The 26024-nt window shown below is 40.4% G+C and overlaps 1 protein-coding gene across 3 annotated transcripts in view; it reads right to left on the bottom strand.

The window, feature by feature from the left end:
• Positions 1-26024, bottom strand: part of akt1 (v-akt murine thymoma viral oncogene homolog 1) — a 71635-nt gene that overhangs the window by 7147 nt on the left and 38464 nt on the right. For all 3 annotated transcript variants that reach the window (XM_017703256.2, XM_017703257.2, XM_037542116.1), the window contains exons 4-10: positions 22440-22551; positions 21151-21277; positions 19585-19716; positions 17982-18047; positions 16289-16357; positions 16058-16183; positions 11833-11961 (exon numbers count right to left, since the gene is read on the bottom strand). In XM_017703256.2, the coding sequence (XP_017558745.1) occupies positions 11833-11961; positions 16058-16183; positions 16289-16357; positions 17982-18047; positions 19585-19716; positions 21151-21277; positions 22440-22551 (761 nt within the window). The remainder of the gene's footprint in view (positions 1-11832; positions 11962-16057; positions 16184-16288; positions 16358-17981; positions 18048-19584; positions 19717-21150; positions 21278-22439; positions 22552-26024) is intronic.

Genomic DNA, 26024 nt, shown 5'->3' with positions numbered 1-26024 from the left:
ATTAGTTGTTAGCCAGCATCTAATTTGGTACTTAGTACCATGACTATGTCATGAAAATGCTATTTACAGTATGCCTCTTAGTTGATATATAAGACGTCTGTCACTGTATCCTTTCCAAACAACACTGTTGAACCCTTCACCACACTCTGAGAACAATTGTTCAACACCCTCTGGGATATACAGGCAATCTTTCCATGTAGACATTCCAGCCAGTTGCACCATCCAGAACCTATGGCTGCAGACAGCCAAAGGTAGAGCTGTGCATTTCTTTTCCTGTATGTGCCACTTGGGGGCACTGTAATACACTATTACCCATTCTCAGCCTCAATTAGTCTACAGTTCACTCAAAAACAATCATTAATTCAGAGCTGCACACGTCAGCAGACATGTACACAATTCTGACTTTATATCCAGTCTGAAGATGGTGCAAATGCACATCTATAGTCAATTCAAGTTAATCTTATGCCTCAATATACTTCTATTTACCTAAATATCACAACTCAAGCATTTCCAACTTCTCACTAGGTGATATTTCATCTATATCTGTACTGATGTCTCAACAACATAGATTTTTAACTTTAGCAGCGTTGGTCGATAAAAAATGTAGTTAGTTGCAGTTTTCAGTGAGGTACAAAAGTCTGAAAGTACTAGTAAAAATTCTATTTTTCCAATTTTCATTATGATCTTACCAATACAACAACAAGAAGTGGAATCTTTTCACTACTTGCATAAATTACAGAATTTCTTAGTTTTTGGTAGGACAGGCTTTTGCCTTAATGACAGCGTGCACTTGAGCTGGCATGTTGACTAAAGCAATCTGTGCAAAAGCCTCTAATGAGGACATCAAATTCACCTCAGAGTTGTGTGAACACGTGCATCAATGGAAGGGCTAAAGACAAAAAAATCTGAACATTTTTGCAACTGTAAATTTGACTAGTGACCTTGAAACAAATGTACAATCTTGAATATTTCTTCTTCATTTTACTTCACATAACTTTTCTTTGTTATAAATTTTCCTTTCATCACCAATTTTCAACATGATGCCTGATTTATGATCCCAGAGTGCTTAAAAAAAATACATAAACAAAGTACACATTTCCTTCCTGCAAATGCGATTTTGGCCATATTGCCATTCATAACACTGTGCAAACTTCCTTTGGTGTAATTTGAAAAGAAAAAGCAGAACAGAACAAAAACAGTAAAATTAAAACGAGCTGTGTCAGGTTTGTAAGACATTCTTTTAGCATGAAATATCAGTACTCAGGAAGTGTGTGGTTCATTAAGTTCATTAATTAATGAAATTCTAAAATTACTTTATAAGTGATATATTTGGAAAATACTGTGATACTGAATTTTATCAGTATTGCCAATCACTAATCAAAATGGTTGCAATATGATCACATTCCCTACACAATCCACATTCACCTTCATACACCATCAATATACGCTCATGGCAAAGTACATTCAAATAGTACCAACGTCCCTGTATTGTGCACTGCAGGTCTACATGGCATTAACACACACACACACACACACACACACATGCAACTACAGGGCCAGACAGATCTTTAAAAAGTGCATTCTTCTTTGACGGACACATGGATGCTTCTTTAACAACATGAGGTCAGTACATCATGAAACAAAAAAGGAAAAGAAGAGGAGCGCAAAAGCATCTCTGAAGAGAGCGATTAGTTAGTGCATCCATTACATCATAGTCACACCGGGCTCATTTACAGAGAGAGATATACTTCTTGCCATTAGCCTATAAATGTATTTTGCTTTGGCGAGGGAGGCCCCTGTTCCAGTTCTCAGGGAGCTTGTGGCCAGGCAGGGCTCCCACCTGGCATCAGAGGCTAGAGATAGTGTTTCCCTCTGGAGCCCAGAATATTTTATCAGCAGGGGCTCTGCCTGCCATTATCAAGCACTGTAGATGTAAGCTCAATTTGGGTCTAGCCTGTTTGTCCGACAGCACAAAAAAGTTCAATCTGGCTGACAAGATGGAGCTGGGAACAGACTGATTGTGTAGCTTGATCTTAGTAAGGTTGGTTAGGCGGAAAATATGACAACTGTGCAATTAAAGGTTTTGAAGTCAAAGAATCCTTAATTTGGCTCAATGATACACCTACTTCCTCATACAGCTGTGAAGCAGCAGTCTCTAGAGCAAGATTTCTCTGTTAGAATACTAGGAAAATGATAACTTATCTTGAAGGTTGCAGCGCATTTTAAAGCACCACAAGCACTTTGGGTAGAGATGCACTTTCACTTAAGGTTTAAGGAACCATGAGAAGATTCAAATGTGAAACATTCGGGATGTTAATTTTATTATTCACTTCATTCTTGATGTACAGATTTTATCTATAGGTACATAATGCACAGAAATCACCTGCAAATCTGTTTTGGATGCAAATTTTCACAAATTCTGTTGACTGTCATTGTTCAGCAAGCCTAAAATCAAAATATCGTTTCTAAAATGAATTGTTCTGGTTCTGAATTCTGAATGGCTAAGCCACATTTGAAGCAATCATAAAAACTTACTATAAAATCTGAGTCACATTTGAAGTTGTTACTACATATAGACACATTTATGACCACCTAACAACGCTTAGAGTCTGTATTACTGTGCCATGTCGCCAAGTCTTTTCATTAAACAGTGCTATAGTATGATGTGTTCTTTATTATATTATACAGTTATTATGTATAGCAAAAATTAAAAAAAAAAAAGGTAATGACTGCAATACCCAATGATGGGCGACTGAGCATTCTTATCCTCTTCCAGCTGTCAATGGTTGCTTGACAACAATAACATTCTAAAGGAACTACAGTGCCAAATAACTCTCTCTATTACTAATAATAACTTAATAAAAAAATTGTGCAGGTCATCATATTGTATTGTGTCTGGTGTTTGATAAATGCAATTCACTTGAGGCTGTTTGTTTTATTTAGTTTAGTGATTTTATCATGGCTAAAGTTATTAGGAACAACACAGAACAGAGCAAAGTCACTAACACACTGCCTTTTGTGGCTTACTGCTTTAATTTACATGTACTTATAAGTGCATACATTAACTGAATTCTGTATTAACACATGAATATTAAAGAGAGTTCCTATGGCTGGTGGAACACAGTATTTAGGGTAATTAGCATGTATATTAAGTAAAAGGTCCTAAACTATTAAACATGCCCTCAGAATCTGTTTAGGGTCTGACAACTATATGTTCTTAAATACTAAACCATTAATGAAATAACTTGAAAACACAATTTGCTGCTGAAAACTAGAACAAAAAAGCATCACTTCATGACTGAGGCTTGCATTAGCTCAGTGTACCTCAATAGCTGTTGATAGCCATCATTGTCCCCACATCGTTCTCTATAATTTTACACACCCATGTGTAATTTCCTGACACCACATTATGCATCACACTTTTTGTCTGAGGACATGGACGACGCAGTCGCATGCAGATGCTTGCTTTCGATGTGGTCCTAGTTGTGGTTGTGCTTTTGTCCTGAATGCCACTATTTGTTTCTCTGTGCTAAAAATATTTTATATTATCTCTGTGCTAAAAATATTTTATATTATCTCTGTGCTAAAAATACTTTTAATAGTTATCGTGATGCACAATATGCTTTTTAAAATTTGTTCCAACTTACGGAACACTGACCAACTACATGGTTTATTAAAAAGAGAGCATAACTAGACCTGTCTAACGGGATTCAGTGGAGTACAATATTTTAAATACTGAATAATAATCCTTATATTTATAGTTTTTATAAACTATATTAAATAATGTGATTAGCACCATGTATTATGAAAATGTTGCCCACTTCCAAGGATGCTTCACTTTTTATCAGGCCTTTCTGGCAGACCCAATGCCTATTGCCCTGTCGTGTGGTAGTTTAAAAACATTCCTCAACATGAATTGATAAATGATCCATATTCAAATATGAAGTTGTTCACTGGAAATGAAACAAAGTTAAATTACATTTTTTTTAAACCGGTCATACAGCAGTTTATTTTTCAGTTTATGGATAATAATTTACATTTCTATTCTGGACACATCTAAACTTATATTTAAATTATACTGTCATCATAGTAGAACTATTTTATACATGTATTTGCAATTAAATTGTTTTTATATATATTAAAAAAAAAAAAAGATCTCAACATTTTTAACAGTGGTGCACTTCTGTATTTATTAGCCTACAAATCAGTGATCATGCTGGCTGTCAGGATTTGTGAATTCTACCAAAACAATGATGCTAAACTTCTTTTCACTTGGTGAAGCGAATGAAAGAATAATGCCGTTCTGCTAATGTTAATGACGACTCAGGAAACTGAACTGATACATTTATATTGTGACTATTCAAAACAACAGCACAGTCAGCCTTCTTCCACTTCAAGACATACACAGTCACAAACTAATGGCCTTCCACTATTGACATTTGAGTGTACAAAAGGAAGGAAGGAGGAAATTTAGTGAAGTAGGGTATAAGACTCCAGTGGCTGGTGTCATGTATTGGTATGCTATACTAGTGCTTGGAACAGCAGTATGACTGAGGTAGATTTGAAAAAGAAAGCTCACACTGGTGAGAAAACAAAGAGAGCTTTGAGCTGCTGTGGGTTAAGTGAGGTAAACTTCCAAACTACACCCAAAATAGGTTCATAGATAGCCGGCTAAGTATTACATACAATGCTGGTCTTTAACTAGAGAGGATGCTGCTATAAATGTATGAAACAAAAAAAAAAACCCTAAATATTGTATGTAATGTGTATGATAGTACAACTGTGGGGTTAAATTAAAGGGGTACAACAAGGTTGAGTGTGCATGTGGCTATCGCAGCATACATATGCCAGTGTGTGTCTGAGGAATCCCTGCGCAGCGCTGCCTGGTTGAGTGAGCAGGGCAGCCTGAACACTATGCTCTCTGAGGGGGAGACTATGTGGTCAGTGGTAAGGTGAAGCCGACGTACTGCTTGGATTACTGGCTACTCTCTATTTCCAGCGCTGCTGTCGTGTGACTCACAGAGAAAGAGAGACAGCTGGGTCTGCAGCTGCCCCTTATATGTAGAAGAGCGACACAGCTGTGGAGCTGCCAGGAGCCCAGGAGCCAAAGCTCTGCCCTCACCCACGTAAGCATGAGCCTGACTGGGCTTACATGGTTACACTGGCCCCCAGGGCAGAGAGGGAGAGAGAAAGAGAGAGAGAGAGAGAATTGAAACCACTGAAACTGGCAGACCTGATTACCCAGAGAGGACAGGCTGTGCTCTCGCTGTGACCTTCTGACCTCTGGGTGGTGGATAAGACAGACCTACACTGCCTAACAGAGTACCCAAATATTCAAAAAATGATTCAATCAGACTATTCTGTGAGGTCTGCAAGATTGCAGTAAAAACTGCTCTAAGGACAGAAGAGTCTGACTGATTATACAGGCAGCAAGATGTGATATCTTACAACAGCATAAGAGACGACCAATAAGAAAAAGCATTAACTTATGATTTAACACACAGAGACTGACAGATAGAAAAAATATATTATTTTGTTCTGTAGTGTATTTTTGCTCATATTTATTGTTAATTACTTTTGCAATGGTATAATTTGTAAAAGTCAGATATAGAGTGAAAAAGAAAAGACACAGGAGTGAAATGGAGAGAGACTGAGGAGGAAGAGAGAGAAAAGAAAGGAGAGGCAGACAGACAGACAGACAGATAGAGACAGACAGACAGACAGACAGACAGACAGACAGACAAAATAAAAATAGTGAAAAATTTTTTGCATTGATGTGTTTTGTAATTTTCTCTTACATTTGTTATTTTTGTTGGCAATAATGGAACTTATAATAGAGTCACAGTGTCAGAGAAATTGAGAGAGAGCGAGCGAGCGAGAGAGAGCAGTAGAGACAGAACAAGGCAAGATAGAGAGAGGACAGGGAGGGAGGGAGGGAGGGAGGGAGAAAGAAAAAGAGAAAGAGAAAGAGAAAGAGAGAGAGAGAGAGAGAGAGAGAGAGAGAGAGAGAGAGAGAGAGAGAGAGAGAGAGAGACAGACAGACACCTATGACAAAGCATGCACAGGCTTCCTACTCTCTTTCCCTCCATATCATTTCAAACCCAACACAACACACAAAGACAGACTCTCAGCACAACACACACACACACACAACATTTCATGGCCACTAACCCTCCTCCTCTTTTCCTGCATGTCTCCTCAGTTACTAGATATTTCCCCAAACAAATCGCTTCAGAGATGCTTTCTCCCACCTTTTCTAAAATCACCACCCACTAAATGAGCATCTATCTTGACTGACCATTTCACCCCCCCCCCCAAACACCTCCATCTGCCCCCCTCTCTCTTTCTCCGGGCCGGTGGAATATTCCCAGACGTAACAGCATTCCAGAGCTCCACACACAAACAACAAGGTCATTGTTTACAGCGGAACAACCTGTAACACTGCCTGGACGGCCCTCCGGAGAGGCCACCCCGTCTCCATGACAACGCCCCCTGAAGTCTCCAGCGCTGGGGCAGTGTTGTCATGTCAACAACGTGGGGGAGCGTACCAACGTCAGGAGGAAACGAGGGCAGAGGGGGCGCAGGTGACCCGGATGCATGGTTTAATTCAAGTGGAGGGCATCTGGACAGTTCTGGGGCACAAAAGGATTTAATGGGCAATTAGAGCGAGGTCTCCTTTTCCAGTCCTGCCCAGCAAAGTTTAGAGATTTCTAGGGATGGGCATAGCAACAATTTTTATGAGAATCAATTTAGCAGCAAAAACATATTTTAAATTGTTTTCTAACTAAAATACAGAGGCACAAACGTCTAAGCACTGGTCGTGTCGTCAGGAGACTGTCAGTCCTGTCTCTGGTGATGCCAAAGTCATCTGTGGTTGGGAGTCTTTACAGAGCATCTCTGGGTGGTCGGATGGTCCTGCCTCTTTCCTCCTATCAGTTCAAAAAAAGATGCAGTGGTGGAGTTCACATGTTGGCCTTCACACTTCCAGTATGGTAGCATCATGCAACGGGGGAGCATCTAACTAGCATGTAGAACTGGCCATACCCAATAATCCGTTGAAAGGATAACTTTGTAGAGGAATGAAACATTTCTGATAAGCCAAACACTGTGCCTAATATGTTGTTGATCCTCTGTGTGCTGCCAAAACATCTCTGACCCGTAGAGTTATTTACACCTCTGAATGGTTAGGGTTATCTGACTTGCTCCAGCACATCCCACAGGCACTCGACCGGACTGAGATCTGGGGATTTTGGAAGCCAGGGCAACACATTGAACTCTTTACCATGTCCCTCAAACCATTCTTAAATGATGCGAGCTGTGTGGCAGGGAGCATTATTCTTTGGAAAGTGGCCGCTGCCAATAGAGAATACCTTTGCCATAAAGGGGTAAACCGGGTCTGTAAGAGGTTCTTGTCAAATGATGTCATGAAAGCCTGGATGCAGGGATTCCTAACAGAACACTGCTCAGAGCAGTTGGCCATTGTGACGAGATAATAAATGTCATTCGCTTCATCTGTTAGAGGTCATGTTTTGGCACTTAGATGTATATTACTATCTAAGTAATTTCGGTCTAATTTACAAATAATTAAAAAAAATATAAAAATAAAAAAGTTAAAGGGTTTTGATATAAAGGCAATAAAAAATGACTTTTTTTTAATATTACAAACCTTGCCTTACTTGAATATTAAGAAGAGTTCAGATATCTGCATTTATACACTGCTCAAAAAAATAAAGGGAACACTCAAATAACACATCCTAGATCTGAATGAATGAAATATTCTCATTGAATACTTTGTTCTGTACAAAGTTGAATGTGCTGACAACAAAATCATCAACAGAAATCAAATTTATTAACCAACGGAGGCCTGGATTAAAGTGTTTTTTATTAAAGTGGAAAAACACACTACAGGCCGATCCAACTTTGATGTAATGTCCTTAAAACAAGTCAAAATGAGGCTCAGTATTGTGTGTGGCCTCCACGTGCCTGTATGACCTCCCTACAACGCCTGGGCATGCTACTGATGAGGTGGCAGATGGTCTCCTGAGGGATCTCCTCCCAGACCTGGACTAAAGCATCCGCCAACTCCTGGACAGTCTGTGATGCAACGTGGTGTTGGTGGATGGAGCGAGACATGATGTCCCAGATGTGCTCAATCAGATTCAGGTCTGGGGAACGGGCGGGCCAGTCCATAGCTTCAATGCCTTCATCTTGCAGCAACTGCTGACACACTCCAGCCACATGAGGTCTAGCATTGTCCTGCATTAGGAGGAACCCAGGGCCAACTGCACCAGCATATGGTCTCACAAGGGGTCTAAGGATCTCATCTCGGTACCTAATGGCAGTCAGACTACCTCTGGCGAGCACATGGAGGGCTGTGCGGCCCTCCAAAGAAATGCCACCCCACACCATTACTGACCCACTGCCAAACCGGTCATGCTGAAGGATGTTGCAGACAGCAGATCGCTCTCCACGGCGTCTCCAGACTCTGTCACGTCTGTCACATGTGCTCAGCGTCAACCTGCTTTCATCTGTGAAGAGCACAGGGCGCCAGTGGAGAATTTGCCAATCCTGGTGTTCTCTGGCAAATGCCAAGCGTCCTGCACGGTGTTGGGCTCTGAGCACAACCCCCATCTCTGGATGTCGGGCCCTCATACCATCCTCATGGAGTCGGTTTCTAACCGTTTGTGCAGACACATGCACATTTGTGGCCTGCTGGAGGTCCTTTTGCAGGGCTCTGGCAGTGCTCCTCCTGTTCCTCCTTGCACAAAGGCGGATGTAGCGGTCCTGCTGCTGGGTTGTTGCCCTCCTACAGCCTCCTCCATGTCTCCTGGTGTACTGGCCTGTCTTCTGGTAGCGCCTCCAGCCTCTGGACACTACGCGTACAGACTCAGCAAACCTTCTTGCCACAGCTCACATTGATGTGCCATCCTGGATGAGCTGCGCTACCTGAGCCACTTGTGTGGGTTGTAGAGTCCGTCGCATGCTACCACGAGTGTGAAAGCACCACCAACATTCAAAAGTGACCAAAACATCAGCCAGAAAGCAGCGGTACTGAGAAGTGGTCTGTGGTCCCCACCTGCAGAACCACTCCTTTATTGAGAATGTCTTGCTAATTGCCAATGATTTCCACCTGTTGTCTATTCCATTTGCACAACAGCTGTGAAATTGATTGTCAATCAGTGTTGCTTCCTAAGTGGACAGTTTGATTTCACAGAAGTTTGATTTACTTGGAGTTATATTGTGTTGTTTAAGTGTTCCCTTTATTTTTTTGAGCATCCCTGCAAAAACAAATCTACTAAACCTGCTGAATTGAATCAGGTGTGTCTGAGTAGGGAAATCACCAAATTTTGCTCCACCCCTGGAGCTAGACACCCCTGGCATGAGCCAAGTTCTGCAAAGGTCAAAGAATCTGCTTTCAGGCGAGTAACCAACACAGAGACCTGTTCCTGTTACAAGCATGAAGTGTATCAGGCAGTCCATCTAAAATGGAGCAAAACACTGACAACACACATCGCATCCAGAAATAAATGACCTCACTTTCCAGTACTTCAGTGACCTCAGTGGCAACCTTCAGTAACTCACTTTCTCCTTCTTTCTTTTACTGGCACGATGAGCATCAGTGCAGCCTTTGTACTGCCACAGCACTGTTTACAAAGTACAGATGTCTTACAAGGACTAAGAAGGTACACTAGATTGTGAGAAATTGAATCATCAATCTTTCTCTGAAAGCAAAATTTCCTTGCACTCCTATCAAAAATGGGGGTTCCCTAATTTTATCCTCCTGTTGTGATGCCAGCACTAATCAGTCTTCAGATGTTTAAACCACCCTTTGAGCCAAAAGATTTTCAATATGTGCTTTTATCAAAAGTTTGTAAATGAAAACTGTCAAATCATTATTAAGGCAAAATCTTCTTACCAAGGAAAACAGTATAGCTGCACAATTAATTACATTTTAATCGTGATGTGAGTGTAATGATCACATCAGTGAGGGCTGGAATGGTAAAACAGGTTAAATAACATTACACAATTAGACATGACCTAACTAGACTGACAGGAAAGCAATGTTAGGATTAGTGTCTAACATTATAGTAGCACTGTTTTCCAGTGAGTAAGGTTTGAACCTCGTCTCCCATGTGCAGAGCAAGTGATTCAGCTACTAGGCAACAGCGCCAATTGCAAACTTCAAATTAGTTGAATATTTTAATCCAAGTGTTGAAATATGTGAAGTAGTAAATAACCTGCATCACTACTGAAGACCTTTTAGGAAGTCAAATATAAGTTTGAGGTACCTGAATTAAAAGCTATTTATCTGGGCAGTAAGTATTTATTCACTCAGAAAAACACTAACATTACAATGAATAACATAATTACTGATTTTATGTACATAAATGTGCCATTTCCAAACTTCTCCTTTTGGCAGGACCGTATTATTTGTAGTTTATTAAATAACATTTCTTGTTACTTTTATTACTTTTCACTGTATTTACAAGTTTTATATTTAATTCTCATGATATATTTTGATTTTACAAGCAAACAATTATTGTCAATATAAATTACTTTAAATCATGTGCTGAAGTGCCTCAGACTTCTGCACAGTACTGTATATTTTATTGCTTTTTTGTCTATATTTATTGCTTTTATTGTTTTGAATACTTTTATTGCTTTTTCTAAAAACATTCGTTTCTGCTGGCATAACTAGAAATTACTAGAAAAAAACCTATTCAGTGGATGTTGACTGTTTCTTACAGTTGTAAAGTACATAAAAGATGTGCTTGCCTTATTTAGCTTTTTTTTATTATTATTTGCACTTAATAGTAAATGGTGTTTTAATAGTAAAAACCAAATGTTTTTGGAATCTTTGCATTTTTGGTGTTGGTGTGAGCAACCACAGCAAAAGAAGTCTGTTTTTACAGTACATCCAATCAGAGACACAGTTTTTAAATGATAATGTATCAAATCATTGTAATTACACAACTTCACAACTGATGAAAATTAAGCTGAATGTTGCAAAAGAGTGGTTTCATAAAAGTGTCCTTTTGGCAGGTGCTAATCAGTAATTGTATTTTGTTCTTCCCTTGCTAAAATTAGGGAGGTGATGTGGTGTCCTTAGCACAGGTCAGAGTGCAGGCATGTGGACCAGCTGTGGGCGGGTGGTCCCTCAGTACCAGGGCAGCAGCTGGGACTCTGATGGTCAGTCTTGCTTGTGTCTGGGCTGGAAGCTCACGTTTCTCCAGGCCGTGCCAAGCCCCTCTACCAGCAAATTCCAAAATGGTGGGCTAAAAACAACGAGCCCGCAACTGTGTCAACACAAGCACTCTTCTCCCGGACACATTCCACAGACTGGAAGTGGGTACACACACGCACACACACAATGCCCTCTCATGTTACTTCTGAAGTGCCATATGTCATACCTGCACGCAAAGGGAAGTGCCACACCCCAACATTCTTGCAATCTCTACTAGACTTGCTGCATCTACAGACAAAAAGTCTCCACCTCAGCATTTCTGGCAGGTTAAATCATTACCCATTAAAGAGACACGCACACAGACAAATATGCATCAATAACCCTGCTACTCTCCCACATAATGCATGCTTCCAAAAAAAACCCTTTCATGCACAAAATCTGCCTCAGCGGCCAAAGTTTCAAACCAAACCAGCAGTTGAACCTGATTTGCAATTCTGACCGAGCCCATGTGCTTCTGTTTAGAGGGAAAAAATAATTTGTCTTTAAATAAACTTTGACAATTTTGTCTGCATTCCCATGAAACTGAAAGGATGTGAGCGTCTCAGCTGTACAAATCTGTGAAACAGATGTAAGTGTGTGCATGTTACCTCAGGAGCCAGATACTCCGGAGTACCACAGAAGGTCTTCATGGTGGCTCCGTCCTTTATGCCCTCCTTACAAAGCCCAAAGTCTGTGATCTTTATGTGGCCATCTTTATCCAGCATCAGATTCTCCAACTGAAGAAGCCAGAAAGAGAAAAGAAGAAAGACATGTGAGACAAATATTCCATGAACGGAAAAGACGATTAACATTCATGTTCCCTGGCTGCTGAAAATATGTTATCATAACTGTGATAAATTATGGTATGATCATATGATATAATATGAACATCTTGGGCATCATCAGAACTTCATGAGCTGCATGGATATTACTTATTTGCACATATCTGTAAAAAAACAACAAGTGCATAGTAACTACACAAACTGCACAGTAATAAGCAGCTAGCAAGTTATTTTTTTATTTTTATCAGTTTTTTATTTTTATCAATAAAATGTTGAAATAAAAATGATTAAAATTTTTTTTTTATAAAAAAATATTTAAAATCATGGTCCTCATAGTCCTTCCCAGTTTTTTTATTTTATTTATTTTTTCCTGGTACGTCTTGTATATTCCAACATGTTTGTGATTAGGGCTGTCAAATTATGAAAAACTCAATCAGAATTAATTGCATTCTTTTGTGCAGTTAATCTGGATTAATTGCATTTGTCCTATTTGCTCAAATTTGATCCTTCAGGATATTTTTCCATTTTAAAAAGTAAATTAAGTGAACAAAATACACTTTATCAAAATGTATTAATTATTTTCAATTCAACAAAATTAACTTTACATGAATTGAACAGGAAACTCACTTGAACGCAGTGGCTAGATGTTCCAAATGCTCGAGTATTGCGGCCTCTCACTCTCATATCTCAATGCACAACTTTGAGGGGAACGGTAGATTTCTGCTTTCATGTTGCTTTTGTTAGTTTTGCTGCTCACTGACTAATCCATAGTTCTTCCCTGAACGCTGTCCAGTAAATTACTAATATTTCTGAGGTGATCTTTTCAACTCTCTGCGTTATTCAATTGAGCTTTGTTACACCCATATTCTACTAGACTGGATTTCATTTGAGTTGACACTGAGAAAGACAGACCATCCCACAAACCCGAATATGATATGACTATTCTGATTTTGCGGATGGTGATGAAGGAGCAGGGGGCACCTCTGGCCCAACATAGGTAGTGAGTAAGCACTCCAATTGTGTGCGTGTGTGTTGCACGGGTTTGATATCAGCATGTCCTCTCTCTCTGGGGCTGCTAAAAGTCACCTGGCAGCTGTAGCTCACACGTGGCCAGAGGCCCAGGCACACCAGTCAGCAAAACTGCCCCATCCTGCTACACTGGCACTTTCAGAGCAACCTTAGCAGCCTCAGAGAGAGAGAGAGAAGCAGAGACAGAACAAGGCAAGATAGAGAGAGGACAGGGAGAGAGAGAGAGAGAGAGAGAGAGAGAGAGAGAGAGAGAGAGAGAGAGAGAGAGAGAGAACGAGAGAGAACAAGAGAGAGAGACAGAGACAGAGAGAAGCAGAGACAGAACAAGGCAAGATAGAGAGAGGGCAGGGAGGGAGGGAGGGGGAGAAAGAGAGAGAGAGAGAGAGAGAGAGAGAGAGAGAGAGAGAGAGAGAGAGAGAGAGAGAGAGAGAGAGAGAGAGAGAGAGCGCGAGAGCGAGAGCGTGAGAGAGAGAAGCAGAGACAGAACAAGGAAAGATAGAGAGAGGACAGGGAGAGACAGAGTGCGAGAGAGAGAGAGAGAGAGAGAGAGAGAGAGAGAGAGAAGCAGAGACAGAACAAAGCAAGATAGAGAGAAGACAGGGAGAGCGAGAGCGAAAGCAAGAGAGAAGCAGAGACAGAACAAGGCAAGATAGAGAGAGGACAGGGAGAGAGAGAGCGCGAGAGCGAGAGAGAGAGAAGCAGAGACAGAACAAGGCAAGATAGAGAGAGGACAGGGAGAGAGAGAGCGCGAGAGTGAGAGAGAGAGAAGCAGAGACAGAACAAGGCAAGATAGAGAGAGGAGAGCGAGAGCGAAAGCGAGAGAGAGAGAGAGAGAGAGAGAGGCAGAGACAGAACAAGGCAAGATAGAGAGAGGACAGGGAGGGAGAGAGCGCGAGAGCGAGAGCGAGAGAGAGAGAAGCAGAGACAGAACAAGGCAAGATAGAGAGAGGACAGGGAGAGAGCGAGAGCGAAAGCGAGAGAGAGAGAGAGAGAGAGAGAGAGAGAGAGAGAGAGAGAGAGAGAGAGAGAGAGAGAGAGAGAGAGAGAGAAGCAGAGACAGAACAAGGCAAGATAGAGAGAGGACAGGGAGAGCAAGAGCGAAAGCAAGAGCGAAGCAGAGACAGAACAAGGCAAGATAGAGAGAGGACAGGGAGAGAGAGCGAGAGTGAAAGCGAGAGAGTGAAAGAGAGAGAGAGAGAAACAGAGACAGAACAAGGCAAGATAGAGAGAGGATAGAGAGAGAAATTGAGAAAGAGAGAAATTAATACGAGAGAGAAGACAGCGAGAGAACAGACAGACCGAGAGAGAGAGAGAAAGAAGTGGTCATCTCACGCCTCGACTACTGCAATGCCATACTGACGGGCCTCCCGGCCTGTGTTGTAAAACCACTGAAGATGGTTCAGAACGCTGCAGCGCGTCTGGTCTTTAACCAACCAAAACGGGCGCATGTCACCCCACTGCTCATTGAGCTCCACTGGTTACCGGTTGCTGCTCGTATCAAATTTAAAACTCTTACAATTGCCTACAAGGTGTTAACAGAGCAGGCTCCTTCCTACCTGCACTCGCTCCTAAAGGCTTACAGCACCGCCGGCCGCTGCGATCCTCAAAATGAACGTCGCTTAGCTTTGCCAAACATTCACACAAAGCAATCGAGACTGTTCTCATACTTGCTTCCCCAATGGTGGAACAAGCTACCTTCCGCTGTCAGAGCAGGGGCGTCCCTCGCTATTTTTAAGAAACTCCTGAAGACAGAGCTCTTCAGGGAGCACTTACTCTGATCGCCTCTTGCAAATCTAACCACTACCAACCTCATCTCCTTCTTGCCCTCCTTCCCTTCTCTACCCCACTTTTACCCCTTGGCCTCCTTTAAGGCCTGACTATGTTTGTTCTATGTACCACATTATTTGTAAGTCGCTCTGGATAAAAGCGTCTGCTAAATTGTAATGTAATGTAATGTAAAGAAAGAAAGAAAGAAAGAAAGAAAGAGAGAAAGAAAGAGACACACAGAGAGAGAGAGAGAGGGGGGGGGTGAAAATGAGATGTAGAAAGAATGTCACAGAGAGAGACAATGTGAGAGAGACAATGTGAGAGAGACAGACAGACAGATAGACAAAGAGACAGAGATACAATTTGAGAGACAGAGCAAGAGAAAGAAATTTGCATTTAAGTTTTTTTTACACCGGCTTGAGGCGGACATATTTCTGCCAATAAAAGAAATCTGTTAAATTCAGATGTAAAAGCATTTGCTGAACAAATTCCGTAACTGCAAGTAACGTCATATGACCAATCAGATGTTTCCATTTTTGTCTCCTTAGTAGCTACATAACATGACAGAAGGTACCAGATCCCAATGAACTAGTAAATGTATTAAAATGTGCCCTCATCTTAAAGAGAAAAGTGGCCTTGAGCCATTTTACTACTATGTGTTTTTGTGCTCATTTGATGTGAAATTCAATCATAAAATAACCAAAACAGTGTCAATTTGGACCTTATTTTTCAGACGCGTTTTTACAGACATAATGTTTCATTTACTTGTACAGAGTTGACAGAAACTCATTAAAATTCGCTTTTCGTTGCAAAAAATTGCTTATTTTCTTTTATTTCATGTGACAGCTGGATGGAAACCTGGCTAGGGATAGAAAAAACTAGAGAAAAAGAACAAGAGTAAATGGAAGAAGAGAGCGAGAGAGAAGAGAGGGACAGAGAGAAACATAGAAAGGAGTGTGTTCATTGTGTCCTTTAGTTTGAGTATCTGGAATAAAGCAAGCATGTAAACAATACTGTCTTTCACAACTGATGTCAAGGATGGGATTTCAGGCAGTAGTGCTTCAGAACTAATTACTGCAGTTCTGTCTGTATGAGTGAATGGAGAACTATATTCTAATAAGGAAACCTCTATAATAATAGTGATGCATCTGGAAGAGAGTGATAATGAAGAGAAAATATTATGTAGAGTTCCTGCTTCCTTCACCATCTACTATTAGTTTCCAACACTAGCATCACTGTGATTTGAAAAACTCACCTTCAGGTCCCGATACACCACGTTCCTCTCTGAGTGCAGGTAGTCCAGTGCAGAAACTATTTCTGCTCCATAAAACCGTGCCCGATCCTCAGAGAACACTCGGTCCCGTGACAAGTGGAAGAAAAGCTGCGGGCAAAAACAGAGCATTTAGAGTTTCCTATCATAGACAATGACTTTTTAAAATAGCTGGTAGTTCGATTTGCTGCAAACTTTTAGTGTTACTAGACTCACCTCTCCTCCGTTGGCATATTCCATGACGAAGCATAAACGGTCATGTGTTTGAAATGAGTATTTCAGACCCTGAAAAGTGAAGATCAATGCAAATGTTAGAGCCTTAAATGAACTAATATTGTCTAATATTGAAATGCTGTGATGCAACCAATGCATCAAAAGTAGCCCCTGAACTCGGTTGAGGGGGGCTCCACCCATTAGCTGTCTTTTAGAACAGTAATCACACTTTTTTTTACTATCACATTTTAAGTTAGTCTGTCGGGCACAATTCAGACCTTTTTTTATTATTATTATTATTATTTTATTCTTTTTTTTTTTTTACATACACAGAAATATTTATAAAATAGCCCAAACATTTTAACTTGACCAAAAAAAAAACATTTGTGCAAACTAGACACATTACCACATTACACTAAAATGTGGCCATGAAACGTGCCCAAAATTCAATGTTTTTAGTGAAGGTGGACACTATTTGACATGGGTAAGGTACTTCCAGCACTGCTCAATTTATCGGAGCACCCGAGCGATTTCACTTGGCATTTCATCTTTACTACACTACATTAAACCCTACACTAGACCACAAAAGCCAGAGTCAAGGACATACAGCTTGATATCCCTACCAAGAAACAAAGTCAGTATCAAATTTCTAAGATAAAATGACAAATTCTAAATGCCACCTCAGCTAACTTTACTAGCCTAGCCACATTGCAACTTAATTCACCTCATACTTCTAACACAAAAACAAGTTAGTTAACTGATACTAAACATACTAAATTCACTAAATGATGTTGAAGCAACAGCTACATTCTGCTGCCTCAGGTACCATTCAAATTCGGACTGAATAAGGAGCCTAATTTCAGCCTAGAATTTCAGCCTAAAAAAAAAAAAATCGAAAAACAGAAAGGTTTCTGCGAGAAACACGGCTGTAGCTGAGCTAAAGCTTAAAGCAGAGTAAATTAAGGCAGTGTTTTCGTTTATTTTATACATATTTACAGCCAAGATGGTAAAATGAACCCAAGATGTTGTGGCTCCAACGGTGGTTTGATTTCTGGTGAAAGGACAAAATGGCTCTGCTTAACGTTTGGGTTGCTGATACCTGGGATAAAAATCCATAGATCTAATAATTTAGCCCTTACCAGACCTGTAGTCTGAAATACACATCATCTGGAAGATGCATATGCTCTGTGAATTGCTTTATAACAAATAAGCTGATGGGGCAATTTTTTATGGTTTGACTCAAACCAGATATTATCCCAATCTAAAGTATTGCCTAAAGAGGAAAGCTCTGGCTCTCATAGCTGTTCAGCTGCCAGCCAGACAGTGCACATATTTGCTGCATCCCTGTGCATTTTCAGTTTCACTGGAGCAAAAATGTGGATCTTAAGGGGACTTGAGGACTGGTTTCAGAACCACTGGTGTAAATTACTGTGCGCTACAAATCAAACCTGACCCAGATGCAGCATTATTCCTGGTCTGATCTGCTAGAGTACAATGGCCCATTGAAGCCTGATGCTGTTTACTGCTTCAGAGGGAGCTGCTCATTTCAGAAGCCCCCCAAAAAATAATTGTGAGGATAGCCTCAGGCCCACACACTGGAGAGGAGATGTTAGTGAAGAGGTGGGTGAGAGGTAAAAGAGAAAAAGAGAAGTGTTAAGAGGTGTGTGTGTGTGTGTGTGTGTGTGTAGTCACTCACCGTCAAGAAGGGGTGCTTAGAATTCTGGAGCACGCGGTTTTCTGTGAGCGTGTGAGCCACTTCATCCTGAGAGACAGATCACAAAGAGTGGTAGTGTACTTGGGTAATATGGTCTCTCTCACTCTCTTTCACACAGAGCTGGTACAAGCACACTCACAAACTCTCACTTATATCCTCCTAAACACGGTGTTGGAGAAGTAACTCAAAAAAGGTAATCCATTACTAATAACTTCTCTCAAATTGTAAAGGGAATCAAAATTCCAGACTTGCTATCACATAATACAAAAAAATCTAAATTGGACCAGACCTGTTTGTGCTTCTATTAGTAGTGAAAAAGCAAACAGTGGATGACGATGGGGTTGAGAAACGCAGATCTCAGTGAAAGCTAGAGAAATGCTTTACCAGAAACTTGGAAATTATGGAGTGCCTTGACACTATATTATAAACATTATAAAGCCTCTTATTTGTCTATGTTCTGTCTCCACAGTCCACACAGCATGCATTTATATCTCTTTGCCTTTTTCCTCTCACCTAACTGTCTTATGGGTTGATCACTTATTCAGCTATATGACTCTCTCGCATTACCAGACTTGTGAACATTTTGAGTCATAAAAATCAAACGTCTGAAAATATCTGAATGTTTCCCCATCACTCCAGAGCTCAACCGGAAGGCTAAAGATTGACTTTTTCATAGTACCAAATCAACAGTGACATCAGTCACTTCCAACCGTGCTCCAGACCTTAAAGTCACCAAAACATTGTCAGAGGCTGCAAATCTGAGTTAAACCCGGGGCTAAAAGTATGTAATGTAGGTCCAGCTTACAACCCATAGACATCTGTACCAACTAGAAAAGACAAGAGGAAAATCTTTGATTACCTTCTTTAGTAAACCTTATTTAAAAGGGTTGTCACTTTCCCTGCCCTCTCTGTTCTGAACAGCAAGATATGTTTAATTAATATCATATATTGCTGATGCTGCTTGAAAACCTAGGATCTCAAGCCAGTAGAAACAGTCCAAAAACTGCTGCCTCAAATAAATTCTTTAAGAATAAAATTTAAAATGGAAACGTAAAACATCAGGTCTGTTTAAATTAAGTTAAGGGTTTTTCCTTTCAGCATGGGGATCTTTAACCTTCAGTTTCATATAAGCACGACTAGCTGCTTCAACAGATTGTCCAGTTTACATTGCTTCCTGCTCTCGCACTGCTTGCAGTCTCAAAGTTGGGCAGTTAGCAGATGCAAGCAGCACATGCACATGTAATTTATGTATGAGGACAGGCACAGATCATCTACGTAAAGGAAATGTATGTTTTAAATGCATTGTGGATAATAAAACTTGGTCTCTTAGAGACATTAGGAGTGCAGGTCATTTCTTTCAAGTCAGTACTTGTAATGTGATGACAAGAATTTGAAGTCTAATGCGTTACTTCACTACAAGAAAAAATACACTACTGTGATGTCTTACTTTGTATAAAGTTACCCTCAGCACTGTAAAAACATACAAACATTACACACACAACATATTCACTCATACAGGACTTGCAATGCACTCCCAGCTCTGCCCACCCAAACCATTCTTCTTACATCACCCCCCCTCACTTACTTTAGCTACTATCACTTCTTTCTTAAGGATTTTCATGGCGTAGTATTTCCCTGTGGCCTTCTCCTTCACCAGGATGACTTTGCCAAAAGTGCCTTTCCCAAGGAGTTTGAGGTATTCAAAGTCATGCATAGTCTGAAACAGCACACAGACAAGACACATCAACAAATGGGACTGAGCAGACAAAGTGCCACTGCTTACGCCACCCAAGTATTTACACAACATCTTCATCCACACTCTGCACTTTTCTCCCCTATCCCTCATGGGCATACTCTTTGCAAAAGATATATGTTTGACCTCTGAAGCCCAAGGGCCTGTAAGAATGCAAAAAGTACATGTGTGGGTGATGTTCAGTCCAGTCTGGCAGGGAACCAACGAGAGAGAGAGAGAGAGAGAGAGAGAGAGAGAGAGAGAGAGAGAGAGAGAGAGAGAGAGAGAGAGAGAGAACGAGAGAGAACGAGAGAGAACGAGAGAGAGAGAACGAGAACAAGAGAGAGAACAAGAGAGAGAGAGAGAGAGAACAAGAGAGAGAGAGAACAAGAGAGAGAGAGAGAACAAGAGAGAGAGAGAGAACAAGAGGGAGAGAGAGAACAAGAGGGAGAGAGAGAACAAGAGAGAGAGAGAGAACAAGAGAGAGAGACAGAACCAGAGACAGAGACAGAACCAGAGACAGAGACAGAGAGAGAGAGAGAGACAGAGAGAGAGAGAGAGAGAGAGAGAGAGAGAGACAGAGAGAGAAGCAGAGACAGAACAAGAGAGAGAGAACATGTGGGGGAAGTGTGTTATATTATAGAGAAACAAGTCGGTCACAAAATGTGGCATTAAGCTTCCCACATCAGAGTCACACAAACTGAAGTCTTGGATGTGTGGGTGGGGGCTGAAATTTCTAGAAAGGGCAGGGGTCAGTCTGTATATTAAAGGTTCATGAATAATATTATTTCCAAGTACCAGAAATGTCCTCATGTCTTCAGAGGACTAAGGAGGTGGAGCAAAGGAGAATGCTTGATTAGGCTGCCTGTATTCTAAATATGTCATATACAGAAAAGGTGAAGATTCTACTTTAAATATGTTAAAAATCACTATAAAAGGGCACCGACTGATGCCCAGCCTTGGAGGAGAAAGGGTAGACCCTTGTTTCTTCAGCTTATCTTCACTAATCCTCATATCTTTCTGTATTTAGCAACTTAAAAACCTATCAACCCTGCATTCTTACAACATTTTCTAATATTTGCAACATTTAGCAAGAAATGTTCTGAAATCTAACCCCACTGCAATCTTTTAGGGGTCACTAGGCAAACAAAAAGCTGAGAGTTGCTAACTGGCACAACTCTCAGCTCAAAGCAAGCAGGTTTTATATTACAAATAATTATGTTTCTACTTGATTAGAGTTTCAATTAAAAGGATGCTCTGGCTAGAGTAGGAAATCTCCTAGTCTCCCCGCAGGAACTTCAGTTGACATTCAGTGTAATACAGTATCTGTCCTCTACTTAGTGTATTCAAATATTGCCTGTCTGTTCGTTCAATAGTGCCCAATAGACCTGGGTTAATTCAGATGGGCATGGAACATACCACTTTGTGCCGAGGTTTGGTCAGATACATCTCCATGTCCATGGGGTCAGGGGAGGAGTCCATCATCTCCTCCTCTTGTTTTTGCAGACTGTCAGCCACAGCCTGAATGGCTTTGGTCCACTCCTCCCTGCAGAAGGAGAGCCCAAGTCAATACACCACAACTATAATGTGGGAATACCAACTCATGGGTTAGGGGTGTAGTGGTTTGACATTTTCATGGTACAATACTACTCAAAAACCTCACATTATAACAGAATATTAAGCAACTATTTTAAAGTAATTATTAGAAATATGAACATCATTACTTGCACATGCCTGTAATTTAATAAGTGCTAAATCAAGTGCAAAATACTTTTGTACCTCACTGTGTATGGAAAAAAAAAACCCAAAAGGTTCCTCATCACATTTGGTTGTCATTTTATGCCAAAACACAGTCCAATAAACAAGTCTCTTACTGGTGCTACTGGCTGGCATTTACCTCTGAAACAGCTCACTTCGCTAACTTGTGTGATTCATGAGTACATGATAATTAGCCAACCACATTAAAATGTACATTAGAATTTTGCACGTCAATTAAGCTGCAAAAAAGCTGTGAGATGCTTGTGAAGTTGTTTTGCAGAAAAATGTGGAGTTGAGAGGGAGTGGTCACAACTAAAAGAGCTTTACAACCGCAAGTTTAAGGAACTGTAACTCATAAGTAGGAACAGATCAAAATGCATTATATTGTGATTTTGGAAAAGCCAATGGTGAGGTAACCGCCCGTCCTAACTCCATGACTATTAGTGAAACCATGACAACATAACCCCAGTGTGCATTTGTGTGTGTTTAAGCAGCACCTATTTTGTAGCTACCACAGCTACTACTTGCTCATATTATGTTAACATCTTTTCAGAATACATAAAGAGCCTTACAGCTGTACGCAAAAGTCTGAACACTAGCAGTAAAGTTACATTTTTTGTTCACCTAAATATGTTAATTTTTCTGTAAATTTCTCTGCACAATTTCTAATTACTTACTTAGTTTAACATATTGGAAAAAAATTATCTTTAAACATAAATGTGTGGTAACTTTTGCACAGGCTACATTTTATGTTAGTTTTATGTTACCATTTTATGTTAATGGTTTACTAAAATGTTCAGTATTGTGTTCTATATATCACATAAATCAACAAGATGTAAGATGTAATTTGACCAAGGATGGCCAAACTTTTGCATACAACCGCATAAATCATAAAATAACCTAAAATTCACAGAGTTAGTAAGACAGAGGGTGTGGTGTGCTTTTCTGACCGTTCCTCTGGGGTCTCCACATGGAAGGTGCGCTCAATGACAGTGGTCCACTGCAGGCAGCGTATGATAAATGTGTTGGGCTTGGGCCGCTCTGTCTTCATCAGCTGACACTCTGGACACGTCCAGGGAGAACCCCACCAAGGAGGGAGGGAGAGGGAGAGAGATAGAGATAGAGAGAGAGAGAGTGAGAAAGAGAGAGAGAGAGAGAGAGAGAGTGTCATGCTTACAGCCATTTATCTTTATCTCCATTTATCTCCAGCACTACATTAAACACACACGGTGGGGAACCTCCCCAGTCAAGCTGCAACAGAAAACAGGTGCACTATGGTGCACAATGGGAGTCCACACTGTTCAGTCCAGCTTGCTTTGTACACAATATCTATGTTCAGTTTAAACAATCTCTCTTGTCTAATGTCCTGGGGTTCCCTTTAAGGTTAAAACTGTAATGTAGTTTATCATAGTGACAAAAGCAATGAGAAGGCTAAGCTGTAGTCATCTTGGTTTAGGTTAAATTTTTTTATTTATTTATTTTTAATTTTTATTTTATTTATTTTACCTCCATTGTTAAATTGTTGGAGAATGAAAATATCACTGTGGATGTGAAAGTCATAGTACTCACTTCTTTACTTTTGGATAATGTGGTTAACAAGTAATGGAAGCTTATATCCCACAGTTAGAATAGTAAATGACTTGTTTCAAACCATGTTGAGGACTCAATTAGACGTGTTTACGTGGTTTGGGCACTGTATCGCAGCTTTAGTAAATGACAATTGACAAAAGTACAATGGATAGCCAAAAAACAGCAGTATCAGCCATCTCAAAGTCTGAACTTTTCTCTGTTAGGTTTAAAAGGAACAGTGCACGCATTTAATTGTTTTCCTTTGTAGCACTGTCAATACTGTAACAAGCAGCTATAGAAAAAAAGAAAAAGGGCGAAGTAAATGTGTTGACCTTGTTGGTGTTGTAGCTGCAGAACAGCTCATGCACTGTACGAATGGTGTGTGCAGAATACACCTATCCAATACAACAGTAAAAACCTATGATTAAATAAACACATTTGCTGTTTACATAATGAAGTTTTCAATATTTTACAGAAATACAAGAGCTAATATTTCTGCCTGAAGCACTTATAAGACAGAAGCAAGTTTGGAGGCAGTGACAGTACTCCGATGACTATCACTATATTGACATATTTGAGATCATTCATTAAACTTGCAAGATGTTGCACCGACAATTTTAATGATATAATCTGTATATCCTAAAAATGTCTAATCTTACAAATACTAAATGAAGTAATGAATACCAAACAAAACAAGCAAATATTTGAGAGCTGAATCAATCGGGTCAGCCCTAGGTACAAGAACATGTATCTATTCATTACGGCGAAGACGCTCTAAGGAATGGGGTTCAAAACCATGCACATAAAGTGAATCTCCACGACTATGGGCAAAAGATAAACAAAGTGTGTCAATGTATTTCTGCAGTAGCTTTCATGAGGGAGAGTCAGGGAGACTGACAGAGAGACGTCTTATCTTTTGTCCATAGTAACGTTATAACGTTAAATGGCCAGGACCCACTGGAGGGTCCAAAGTTTTACTACATACTTCTACACATTAGGAATTTTGCATTGTAGACCCTGTAATTACTAAATAATAAGCGTTCATAATAAACATGGGATTTTAATGGGTTAAGAAGAGTATCAATGAGATTGTAACTATTGTCTTACGTGTTATCAAACTCGGACACTGCACTGCAAATGCAATGTGTTGTCTCTAATGCACAGGGCTACTTTAGCGGCAACAGTTTCCAGAAACGAAAAGGCAACACAGTCAAAGATATTACTCTCTATATCCCCAATACGAAGCAAAGCATACATATATATTATGTACTGCTCCAGTGTATTCATGGAGATTACGTACCTAACACCACAGTCAAAAGTCATGAGTCATGGATAGGTCTCATGATTCGACACTTTTGAGTTCTCCTTGCTTACAGGGGAGTCCAAAAAATAAATAAATAAAAAAACACCACATCAGCAGCAGTTCATATCTTTTCAGCATCACAACAAAAATAAACAACAGCAACTAAACAAAACAACATGACTTGTGCTTTTTGAAGCGACAGCACAACAGCGGTCGAACAGCTTATAGCATAATCGCCAAAGTCGCATTCGGAGCCATATGTGTAAGAGGAAGCTGTATATGGAGCCATTTGTGGTGGGGGAGGTGGAAGGGGGGTTGACATAAGCGGCCTGTCGAGGAGATGGAGGACCGGTTTGGAGGACACCACTGCGATCCAGCAGGGCTCATCAACAGCTCCCGAACGCCTTGCACCACACTCTCCGTCATCAACATATACCAACATCGTCGATGTTACGCCACTGACTGACTGACTGACTGCCTCTGATGCTGAGGACGGCTGCTGCTGCTGCTGTTGCTTTAGAGCCTAGCCGAGATAAATAATGAGAATCAGCCACCTAATAACGACTATAACTCATGAGTGTCAGGGAGGAAACGTTTTCTTTTACAAACAATACGGCTGTCTAATTAGCCCGTTCAATCATTTAAGAGATTTGTGGCAGGGATGGAGGGCGCCGTTCTGCTGAGTTTGAAGGGAGAGCATGAGTCAGAGGAGGAAACATGTTTAGATATGTTGTATAAATTAGCCCAGAAAAAGCTGAAGCTGAAGAAAGTCTGCATTTCTTTGGGTCATGCTGTAAAAAGTCACTAACCAACACTTTTTGCTTAACACAATGTTACCCACAAGGTAAGCTCTCCCGTTACTAGGTGATTAAGAGCCTCTTTCAGCTTTAAGGTGCATTGTGGAAAAGTTTGGGGGCACTTTGTGTCCTTTTGAAATTGGAATTTAAAACATGCTTGCAAATGTTAAGTTTTTGTTTTTTCCAAAATTGATGTAGAATTTAATAATTAAAGCTGCACTGTATAACACTTGGGGATCCGGAGGCCTCTCTGGTGGAAATATGCAATTGCATGCACTGTATGGAAGAACAGTTCGCCACGTTGGTTGCACGTCGGACCCCTTCACCGAGCTGACGTTCAGTGTCATTCAGTAAATGCTGATTTTACAATTTGCGACCTAAACACTCTAGTTGGATTTTCTGTGTGTGTGTGTGTGTGTGTGTGTGTGTGTGTGATGTTAATATCTGAAGACATACAATGTGGTTTGAAAAATTCCTACAAAATCTGACCTGACACCTGACTTTTTGACTCCTGATTCAGTAATCCTACTACTTTCTATTTTAACAAAATATAATACATAGTACAGTTTTACAATATAAACTGTGTCATTCAGAGGCTTGATGTGAAACACAGTCATCTAGAGGAATTTCACAGTGATGGTAAAAGGAATCAGGTGTCTGAAGCTATGTGACAGAAAGTTACTACACTAAATGGTTACGAATATGTTTCCTGATGTCTAAAACAAGTGTATAGATGTCCTTTGTCATGGCAGAGAGGTACATGCAGGGCATTATAAGGCAAAACAGTACTCTAAGGAAATTTATTTTTGTATTTACCACTCTTTCACCTTTATACATGTAGGTGCACTGGTAGTTTTGGACATGAA

This window comes from Pygocentrus nattereri, chromosome 10, assembly GCF_015220715.1.
Source record: "Pygocentrus nattereri isolate fPygNat1 chromosome 10, fPygNat1.pri, whole genome shotgun sequence".
NCBI lineage: Eukaryota > Metazoa > Chordata > Actinopteri > Characiformes > Serrasalmidae > Pygocentrus > Pygocentrus nattereri.
The sequence above is the reverse complement of the archived record's forward strand: the minus strand, read 5'-3'. Positions and strand labels throughout refer to the sequence as shown.